General features: G+C 39.7%; 1 protein-coding gene across 1 annotated transcript; it reads right to left on the minus strand.

The window, feature by feature from the left end:
- Nucleotides 1-2,607: 2,607 nt before the first annotated feature.
- Nucleotides 2,608-10,954, minus strand: LOC129815814 (uncharacterized). Its single transcript, XM_055869951.1, has 2 exons — nucleotides 10,841-10,954; nucleotides 2,608-4,384 (listed from the first exon to the last, which is right to left on the minus strand). The coding sequence occupies exon 2, from the start codon at nucleotides 4,324-4,326 to the stop codon at nucleotides 3,388-3,390; it is 939 nt and encodes a 312-aa protein (XP_055725926.1). The 5' UTR covers nucleotides 4,327-4,384; nucleotides 10,841-10,954; the 3' UTR covers nucleotides 2,608-3,387.
- Between the last annotated feature and the right edge of the window lie 724 nt (nucleotides 10,955-11,678).

Consider the following 11,678-nt stretch of genomic DNA (forward strand, 5'->3'; position numbering starts at 1 on the left):
ACTGCATATCCTTGGCAGTTCCCTCTCAGTAAACACTGCCAATTTCCACCATTTGCCCCCAGGGCCTTAACAGCCTATAGCTCCAGCTTGCCAGGGTCCAGTTAAGCTTTGTTTAACCAGTTGTCTTAGACTGCTAAGTAGATCTAGATCAAAACACAGAAAAGCACGGTGGATCTAGTTTTGGGACAAAGCCTAGTTCATTGGTTCCATTGTACTGGGCTAACTAAATAAACACAGTTCAATTATTATAAATATTTAACTAAAATGTATAGTCTGAAATAGCCACTTCTCACTAAGAGAGATTGCCTAGAGATGTTAAGAAAAATACTCTCTGCTTGGCCTTACTGAAATGTAAAGTTGTAAACTTGTCACGTGTCGACCGCTACTTCTGGGAGGTTGCTCACGACACTTGCCGCCCTTCCAAGCAGGGCGGTGTAAACACAATTGTCTCGTTGAGCCGTAATAGCAGAGCAATGTTTTTGAAACAACCTAGAAATGTCTAGGCATTTTCCTTACATTAGGAGACTTGTTTTGAGTTTTATCTGAAATTGACATTGTAGCTTTAAGGGAATCTCAGAACATGGCATTTTGTTGCAATTTGATCCCCCCCCATGTAATATTACATGACTTGCATGATATTGATAGAGCAAACCATTTTAAGGTAGGCCCGAAATGCAAATCAAGCTACAGGCTATGTTGGCTAACATTAGCTAACTAGCTAGTACGTTCGTATGTGAGGATGTAGATATTTGGTTTAGCTTGCTACCTAGCTCTGTATAACCCTGCATGATAACTTTACTGTACTTTTATATTTGTATGAAGGGGTTAAAGTACATTTTTGTTATGTTGAAGTTATTTGAAGAAAATGTTATGAGCTAACGTTAGCCATCTAGTAGCTGTGCCACTTCAGCTGTCTTGTAGCTAACTTGGTTTCTTTTTTCATCCATACACTATTTAAAAATGTCTGCGTGTGAATTGATGCAATTTTCAAGATGGTTTTGTTACATAAATCAAAAGTGTAATATGGTAGATGCATGAAAAGTGCTTACTGGCTACTGTGATATTTACAGTACATTTAAGCTACGAAGCAAGAACGTCACCTAAACCTTCTCTTGGACCGGAATATTCCATTGCTAATGTATAAATTGAAAGGTTTATGTACATTTACATTCCGTCCCGATGCCACTCTGCCAATTTTTGTCAATCTGAATAAGCTTAAAGTCAAATATTGGTGTCCAGACTACGCCACATCGCTGGGTACATCTCATTCAAACACCTCCTGGAAAATTTTAAAATTAGTCCTTTAAGATATTTTATTAAACCATTTCTGAAAATTATCCAACAGACTCCAACCAACAAACTGCAAGAATTGGACACATCTGTTAGGATACAAAATAAATATTTGGTTGAGAACCTGCATAAATTGATCACTATCATGTGACCAGGGAACTCTAGACTTTATCCTAATGTATACGTTACGCAAAATGGCCATTCTGGGTCCTTCGGCAAACACGAGGAGCCCTGCAAACTCAGGGCTGCCATTTTAAGTAACTAATTGTGGTTTTTTTTGCGTTGCATAAACTAGGCTTTATAAAAGACAGCTATGCTCGTCTCATGATTTTATTTCATACCGGTACAATGAAATCAAGATGAATAATAAAGGGGCGAAAAAGACATGTTACAGCCATACCAATCTGTTCTTATTTTTTCCCCCCCTACGAATGCCTTTGGCAATCACAATGACTGTTTGGTCCCTGGCTTGAACACAACCATTCAGTAATATTTACGGTATTTTCAACATATGGCAACAAATGATCAATTTAAAAGGCCCTGATTTTGGGTTACAACATGATGATTCAAGCATTTTGAACAAAAACTCTTCACTTTCCCCTTACGATAAACCTGACAACTTAAACAAATCCCTCAACTAAACCAAATCCTTAATTAATTCGACTGTAGTTCTGGCCTGAATTTTTTTTTGCAACTTCTGGGATGGTGAAATTGGCAACAAAAACGATGCACCAATTAAATCCAGCGTGAGGCGGGATGAAGAATCAGCTATCCAATCAGAACAGTGAATCGTATCATGTGGTCTAACATCCCAGCTTGTGCTGTAACTGTAAAAAGACAGCAAGAGAGCACCAACAACATGTTTGGCACAACAACAAAAAACCAGTAAGATGTTAAACCAACAGGAAGTGCGAGTCTCAAATGGGACCCTATTCCCTATACTAGTGTAAAGGGCATAGGGTGCCGTTTGGGACGTAGCCGATAACAGTCCCTGTGAAGTACCCTTGATTGACTGTGCCACTACAATACAACGTGTCGAACTTACAATAACTGATGAAGCGCATCATAAAATCAGTCAACTGAACTAATGAAAGATGGCAAAACGCTGTGGCAACTTCTACACAAAACGGACAGATTTACTTCACTATGCACTTGCACCGATTACCAATTAGCACCGATGGGAAGTTCGCACCCGATCTACGACAGAGTCAAAGCTAATATCTGTTTTAAGTTTCCCCTTTTCAAATGTCTGGCGTTGGGAAAGTTTCGCAAAATCAAGAAAAAGAAAAATACAAAAGAAAATATACAAGAATAGGGTGGTTTCAAAATCTTTACTCAGAGAAAATAAAAAAATCAGTCACTACAAAAAAAAAATATAAGACATCATTTTAGGTTTACTGAAAAGAATAAGGCCATTTTAACTCTGCCCTGTGTAATTGAAATTGTTACGATTTAAGTGCTTACATTCAGCAAACATTTTGAGGCTGTCGAAAGGTCAAACTCTATAAAACACAAAAGTAGATTAAAGGGATAATGACTGGGCTCAGTAGGCCAACCACAGGAAGACCTAACTCAAGAAAACAATGACCCTAAAACAAGGTTGCCCATTTACACAATTTTAGGGGACCAAATTGTTTTAATTTGTCATGTAGACTGTACCTAAGAGTAAAAATGTAATTTTTTGTTCTTGCAACAAAAAAACAAACAAAAAGAAAGTTATCCTACAGTGTGCCGTGACACTGCTTACCAAGTCTATCAGTCCATCCTCAGTGTACAAAACAGAAGCTGGTAATAAAAACAAACCAAAAAAAACATTTTTTAAGTTACATTCTGACCAGCAATGTCTATGCTTGAGTGTCTGAGAGCAGCACCGTGGTTAACTTCTGATCAACTTTAGTCCCCTTCAGTCTTGTTGACGCGTGGTAGTCATGACATCATCCCGTCACTGCTCAATACAAGGAACGTACTTTACTGTAGTCAGTCAGATGATGCCGTCCTGATGTTTTCTAATGGCTTCAACAGTAAAGAAAGACCTCTGGACTTAGCTAAGCCTTGTTGCAAAATGGACCCCGAGGCTAGCTAGGCTAAACCAATAAGTTACTGGAGATATGATTCACGTTGGTATTCAGCTAGAGTTTCATACAGCGGGCGTATCTGTATCACAGGGGACAGGTTCACCTGCAGGATCCTCTGGGCCTTCCTCCTCAGTTCCTCAACCGTGATGCAATCGTCCACTTTGATCACCTTCCACCGCAAACTGTTCTCGTCCAGCCGACACTCCTCCTGACGGTTCATCATCCACAGAGATTGGTCATCCGTCCAGGACCGTCTGTGGTTTGACACATCAGTCTTGTAGTTGTAAACTCCTCGGCCGTTTTGATAGATCACGGGGGCAGAATCTCCGATAAGGGCTCTGTTCCATTCCGGACAGGAGGCATGGTACCTTTGACCAACCAAGGACACAGCTTTTGGTGTTCGACCCGCGTTCGGCGATGGCAGTAACGGTATTCCTGAAAGTGTTGGAGGTTGAGAGTGAATCTGCATTCTCGCAGTGTGACCTTTCATTAAACCTGTAATGTTCGTTAGTTTCAGGTACTGCTGCTGCACCTGGGCAGGTTGAATAGTCAGAATAGGAGGTCTGGAAAAGAAAGATCTCTTGTGAGATTCTAATGCACTTGCACTACTCCACGATGCGTAATTGTTAGACTCCTTTTTCTTCTTCTTCTTATTCTTCCGTCCCCTCTTCTTGCCTGGCCTTGGACCCTTGCTGGCTATGTCCATAGAGCACATCTCTGCCGGGAGGGTTTTTGCTGTACATGACCTGTAGCCGTACACATCTTTGCTACGTAGCACTTTGGGCTTATGGCCCTCTTCCTTAAGTCCTTGCAAAAAGGATACCAGTTCCTCAGTGTCTGAAAGATCTTTCGACATAGGGTTGAGGATCTGTAATGCCTCGAAAAGGACAGTCTGTCCCGCTGAGGCTATTCTGGACCAGGAGTTGACGGCCTTCTCCACAACCGGTTCTGTGTAATTCATGACATCTGCCTTCAGGTGAAACCATTGAGAGCTCCTGAAGTCTGTCTTTCTCTTCACCCTGTTGAGAGAATGTAGAGAGTAGCAGTATCCAACAAATAAAACAAGACCAACTAAAAAAAACATTGCATGCTTACTGATGTAACGGATGGTAAGGGTCCCTAATGGGATCAATTCTATGGGTGTGGGACTCATTTAGACCTCTAAATTCAGATGCATAGGCTGCAGCAACGTGGACTGCATCTGCACAAACATCTTGGCGAAAAGCTTGGAAAGCGAAGACGTCGCATCACAAAAGTTAAAATGTAGGCTAAACATCAGCGGAGATGTCAATTTTGGTGGCTGCATTATGTTCGCTTGTTAAGAGTGGTGCAGTAGCTAACTAGCTGTAAATAAGTGAATTGTTTCACCCCACAGCCAAGTAAGCACTAAATGTATTTACAGTTAGTTAGCAACCGCACTTACACTCTTTTGCAAGCTACCATAACATTTGTTTCAATTAGTGTGTTTTCAGAAATTAGGAAGTGTCGTATTATCCAAAATATTTGGCTAGGTGAAGAACTGCCGTGTTGCTTAACCTGTGTAGATGAAAAGCGTACCCAGAGTAAACTGCCTGCTACTCAGTCCCAGTTGCTAATATATGCATATTATTAGTAGATTTGGATAGAAAACACTCAGAATTTTCTAAAACTGTTTGAATGATGTCTGTGAGTATAACAGAACTCATATGGCAGGCGAAAACCTGAGAAAAATCCAACCAGGAATTGGGAAATCTGAGGTTTGTAGTTTCCCAACTCCTGACCTATCGAATACACAGTGTCTATGGGGTCATATTGCACTACCTAAGGCTTCCACTAGATGTCAACAGTCTTTAGAAACTTGTTTGATGCTTCTACTGTGAAGTGGGGGCGAATGAGAGGGGATTGAGTAAGGTCTCTCCCAGAGTGCCACGAGCTGACCATGCGCGTTCACGTGAGAGAGTTAGCTTGCGTCCCATTGCATTTCTGAAGACAAAGGAATTCTCCGGTTGGAACATTATTGAAGATTTATGTTAAAAACATCCTAAAGATTGATTCTATACTTCGTTTGACATGTTTCTACGTACTGTAACGGAACCTTTGGACTTTGTCTGCTCCTAGTGATCGCGCGTCATGAATTTGGAATACTGGGCTAAACGCGCTAACAAAAAGGAGGTGTTAGGACATAAATTAACTTTATCGAACAAATCAAACATTTATTGTGGAACTGGGATTCCTGGGAGTGCATTCTGATGAAGATCAAAGTTAAGTGAATATTTATAATGCTATTTCTGACTTCTGTTGACTCCAACATGGCGGATATCTGTTTGGGTTGTGTTGGTCTCTGAGCGCCGTACTCAGATTATTGCATGGTGTGCTTTTTCCATAAAGTTTTTTTGAAATCTGACACAGCGGTTGGATTAAGGAGAAGTATATCTTTAATTCTGTGAATAACACTTGTATCTTTAATCAATGTTTATTATGAGTATTTCTGTAAATTGATGTGGCTCTGTGCAAATTCACGGGATGTTTTAGAGGCAAAGCCAAATGTAAACAGAGGTTTTTGGATATAAATATGAACTTGATCGAACAAAACATACATGTATTGTGTAACATGTTGTCCCGGGAGTGTCATCTGATGAAGAATATCAAAGGTTAGTGATTCATTTCCTTTCTATTTCTGCTTTTTGTGACTCCTCTCTTTGGTTGGAAAATAGCTGTATAACTAGTATAGCTATACTGCTTTCTGTGACTAGTTGCTGACCTAACATAATGATATGTTCTGCTTTCGCCGAAAAGCCTTTTTGAAATCGGACACTGTGGTTGGATTAACGAGAATTCTATCTTTAAAATGGTGTCTACCGTAATACTTTTATGTTTGTGAAATTTGAATTATGAGATTTCTGTTGATTGAATTTGGCGCCTTGCAATTTCATTGGCTGTTGGCTAGCGGAACCGCGTTCCCAGACAGGTTAACAGTTATTATTGATAGAGAGGGGTATTAAATGGTCTAGCCTAAATTGGGGCAAAGGGATGACTTTGGACAAACAACAGACGTGTTTTGCTTTAATCTGAAGTTGATTGCCTGTCAGACCTTCATCCCAGCCACCAAAGGGGGCGCTACTGTACTGATTCTCCACAAAGAACGTACAAAAATGATGAAGTTTCACACATCAAAAATGGTTAAGCTTTGTTGATTCTTGTGATTTACAGCAAAGCATGCACTGCAGTCACTTGATTCATAATGTATAGCCTTACACTTTGAGCGACTGAAAGTCGCTAGAGCGCGATTCTATATCAATAGAATGTTTGATGCCACTGCGACAACTGTCGATAGACATAGCTGGTAGATCTACTCTGATTTCAGAGCACTCTCGCCTGAGTGTGCCAGAGCGCAGAAAAAGTGATGAGTTTACGAACGCTCAACACCCATTGAATATGGCTGGTGTCAGTAAATGTTGGCAAAAAAAGCATAGTTAAAATGTTGCCAGCAGCACAGTCATCAACACTCTGTATAACAAAAACAGCCTAACCAGCTCTGCTAGGGCGAGTAAAATGGTCAGAGTGAGCTGTTCTCTCATTTGTGTCTGGAAGTATCTAGCAAGCTAGCCAACGTTAAACCAGTTAGGTTACAAGTACATCAACTTTCAAAGCAGAATTACTTTCCCATTGTTCTTCAACTGTAGTGTATGATATACCATTTTCTAGCTTGGAGTCTCTACTTTTATCCTATGAAAAAAAATAAAAATAAAAAATGTTTCTGCTACATAAGACCGAATCGAGCCGGTCGGTCACATATTATTGAATTATAAATCATATTATTTCACATGGAGGAGATGTGGGAAGCTAAAAGGCTTGCAGCTGTTTTAAACTAGCTAGCAAGCTTCTAGAGGAGTAGCCTACAGCCAATTTACAGCCACAAAACAAGGTCATGTAAAACAGACCTACATTTTCATTACATGTAGCCACTGTTAAAATATGCAGTTGGTTTTCTTTGATATTAGCCAACAGTTGTTTTCACCACAAAATGGGAGGACAACAATAGAATCTCTGCTATCGCACCATTGTGAATGCTGCTATTCGGGGGTCTAGGAACACATGGACCGGCGAGGGCATCATGTTGCCAAAAGATGCCCGTTGCTTCAAACAATCGGACTCCAACCCCAAGCGCACACATGGTAAATGACAGAGTGATCTGTACATCGGCCTTAAAGGACTTCAGAATAGGAGCAGAAGCTGTGTGCCTCTCTCCCTCAAGCCAAGTGGTTTTGGTTGGCTAGGTAGCTAAGAGCCTTCCTCCATGTTAGCTCACGTTAGCTTAGCAAACAATGAGTACGTTTACACGCACACAAATTTTTCAATATTAAACTGATTATGGCACAAGGCAGAGTATGGCATTACTCAAACACCTTACGGCTTATCTTATATATTTTATTTTTTTATTAGTATTTTTTTTATTATTATTATTATTATTATATATATATATATATATATATAATTATTATTTTTTTATTATTATTATTATTTTTTTTATTATTATTATTTTTTTTTTAATCGGTGTACGGTCATAATCTAAGTAAGCATACGGTGATTAAAACGGCAGGTTTTCTGAGCAATCTGTCACATTATTAGGGCATGTAAACTAGAGGTCGACCGATTATGTAAACATCTTAATAGGAGTTCCAGTGGTGTATTTGATCTGCACATGAGTAACGCAAGCTTCCCTCTTACGTGCGAATGAAGTGAGTTTCGACAAACTCAAGAAGCAAATAGTCTTCGCAAAAAAAAACATGGTCACTGTCAAAACGTTTTAAACAAAACTATTATATATTAACCTGATTATCCACAGTAATGCTCCACGTCAATGTTTTTTCAGAGCAAGCCTGTGTATTTTTTCACCTCGTCCCCAATCTCAACATTTTTAGAGATCCCCACAACCGAAGCGCTTTTTGGACTGCCCGTGTTGATGCCAAACTTCCAATTGAAATTAATTTGCTCCTTACATGCTGACCAAACCGGACATGTCGCAATTTTTTATTTATTAAAATAAAATATTAAATAAATAATAAAAATTAATTTAGAAATCCATGTTATTCAATTATTGCACCCACACTGCTCACGCGCGCCAACATGCGTCTGCGATGCCAAGGGCTAAAATAGAACTCCTTTCCATTTCTGACGCAGATCACGCTGAAAGTCCTGCCTCTCCCATCTCCTCATTGGTTTATAGAAGCAGGTACCCACGTGCCATCTCCTCATTGGTTATACCCACGTGGGTGATTGAAAGACGAACTGTTTTGCCGGTAGTCGTGGTAATAGTATGAAAGTTTAGATGCCAATCACCATACAAGTTCAAAGATGAAAAAGCCTGGAAGGCGGAGAGATGACTAGAAACGATTCGGTTGCCCGTTTTGTGTGTGGATTAATTGGCGGAGTAGAGGAGCTTGTGCATTTCAGGTAAAATAACAACTCAATGTTTATATCCCAGGACAAATTAGCTAGCAAGTGCAAGCTAACTAGCTAAATTGCCATTCATGTTTAATGCTTTTCGACCTGTCCCCAAATGACCGTCATTGGTTCAGAGTTTGTTTTGATATTTTAACCTGCGTGTCATGATCGCGTTTGGTGTGGGGGGGACAAAATGAATTTATGCACGATGGTGCACGCGCGCAGCCGGTTTGGGTTCCGTGTTAGTAATAATAGGTGTTTCAGACTCAGAGGAAAAGAAACACGCACTGCACATTAGCATTAGCACATTAGCACATTAGCATTAGCACATTAGGTGATGCAGTCGGCGTGCCACATGACAGTCGAACAGTGAGAATTAGAAATGTTGTCGTAATGAAGTAATATAACTAGTTACTTTCTATGGAAAGTAAAGCCTAATTTATTCCATATGTACTTACGCAAGAATACAATTAGCTTAATAAAATTGCGATCCTACATGTCGAGTTACAAATTGTGGGGCTGCACACTATAGCTACACAACTACACAGGATAGCCATTTTGTGTAGCAAACAAACTTTTGTACATCTTGTTCCATACTTCCAGGTCAACTGTAATATGAATATATCATTGTAACGCACAATTTCTCCCCTTTCCAGTAAAATCAACGACGAGACCTTCAGGCTGCCAGTCTCTGCATGACTTGAAGGCAATGGAGCTCCGCCGGGTCTTTTTCAAAATGGCGGGCGTAAAAAGCGAAAGCTACTGAGTGATAGTGAAAGGGGGAGATATGTTGTGTGGGGAAATGGCTTTTTCACCCGATTTGTCCAACCTATCACCTCTAAAATGTAAATAAAACACTAACAATAAAGAGTTTATATAATGTCTTATTACATACCCATTTGAAGGTTTGAATCTAATTTTAATAGTTTTTAGGGCGGCACTAAATTTATCTTCAGCAGTTCAAATGCGACTGTCGCGGCTTTTGAGAGTCATGATGGCCTGCAGTGAGGACGCAATTTTCTTTTTTACAATTGATTGAATTAACTTTTGGTGCACTCACGAGTAATTGACTTTACAAATCACCATTGATCATTTCTTATTTTTAAATCTGTGCCTGGTGGAAATTCTGTACGGCACAGAAGGAGTTGCAGAACACGTGACGTACGTTACATCGTGACACATCACACTTTAACGTACAGCATCAGAGGGGTCATTTTTTTAAACTTTTCTCCAATACTACTGGTCCATTACCATGTCAATCAACACTGAATAGAAACTTAGTTGACACCCTGGTTTTTGATGCCAACACAGTTGCTACAGTCCCATTAGTTTTCATTGCAGCCTCGTTTGAATGCCGCGGCTGCCCAAATGTGTACGGAACGGAGTTAGCTAACGTTAGTGGTGTGTGTAGTTTGTTGCGTTTTGCGTAGGTTTTAAATTTGACTTAAAACATAACACATTAGCCTATTGTTCTTAGAAGTAACAGGTCATCTGTATTACTTTTTACAACTAATGACCCAAACACGGGTAGTGCCCCTTGTGGCAGGGAGGAACAAATTCAGACAGCCAATCGTCTGTTGTCAAATTTTTTTCCCAAAAAATTTATTATTCTGAATTTCTCTTAATGTCAGGTGCCCTTTCTCCCCTTTCTTGAGTTGGTATAAAAATGTTTGGTTAGTCCCATTTCAAAGCTAGATAGTGTGGTTTTAGATTCAATTGAAATATGACCAAATAATCTTACTAAGAAAACAAAGGGGATTATATTGAGTTACAAAACAATGAAAATCACATTTATTTTCAAATGAAACCTCAGTAATACGACGCAAATTCGACTTCACACAAAGCTAGCTAGCGTCTTCTGCCGGGCCACTATACCACACTTCCCTCCCAGTTAGCCAGCCACAGTTTGCTAAGCTATTTATGGCATTTCCTTACGCTTTCTCTGCGTTCAACGAGAAGTTGGCGCCAAAATGTTGAGGGAAATGTCATTAGTTGAAGCACGACAACGACCGAGAAATACAAACAGCAAAAATAAAAAAATGAAATCTTACCTTTCTACGGTCCTAAGCAAGCATCATTCGGTCTAGTTACAACTGAAGTCTAGATTAAAATGGCTGCAACAACAGTGGTGCGAATTGACAGTCAGTAAAAAGAGGCGGGACTTTAGAGGGGGAAAAAGGAAACTGGAAGGAATGAAAACCCATATAAGGAAGAAGGGGCGTTTTGTGAACGTTCCATTCGGACCGGTTTTTTGAGTTCGGTTCGGTGCCCATTTAGGCTTGATTTGAGTTCCGATTCTCGTATCATTTTTCTCCGCGTTTCCCTCCCTAACTAAGCCATTGTTCACTCGCCCTCACGGATTTGAAAGCGTTCGATAGGCGCAATGGACGCCAGAAAAAAAAGATGGCATGTTCTTCGATTGCACTTGTTTCATTGGATATGCGGATAAGTGGGTGCGCAGAAACGTTTCGAGTATTTAGAAAATCTTGAACAAGTAGTATATTTGATATTAAATATGTACACACATGATATATTAGGCAACTCTTATTTCAATGCAATTTAAATGGCAATTCTGATATATAGATTTATTGCGGTCATCTTTACATCAAAGGGATATAAATAAATTCACTAAGAGGCAACGTAGCAATGGAGTTTCCATGTCGTGTAGGTTGATGAAGTTATGCAATTCGGGGACAAGTTATTATTTATTTATTTTTTTCTATGAATATATTTGCCGTATTGCATACAATTTATATCTAATGATACGGTATTTTAAGACTAATGAGGCGTGCACAGCTTGACGTTAGCATCTTTTTATGGCTATTTTTTTTTATAGTGAATTTCATGTCATAAAGGCTCTGGCACTTTGAAAGACGGTTACAGTATTGC

The sequence above is a fragment of the Salvelinus fontinalis genome, chromosome 18, assembly GCF_029448725.1.
Source record: "Salvelinus fontinalis isolate EN_2023a chromosome 18, ASM2944872v1, whole genome shotgun sequence".
Classification (NCBI taxonomy): domain Eukaryota; kingdom Metazoa; phylum Chordata; class Actinopteri; order Salmoniformes; family Salmonidae; genus Salvelinus; species Salvelinus fontinalis.

Bases quoted from the DNA above. Each gene is read 5' to 3' on its own strand.
- LOC129815814 (XM_055869951.1), bottom strand. From the start codon at position 4,326: ATGAATTACACAGAACCGGTTGTGGAGAAGGCCGTCAACTCCTGGTCC.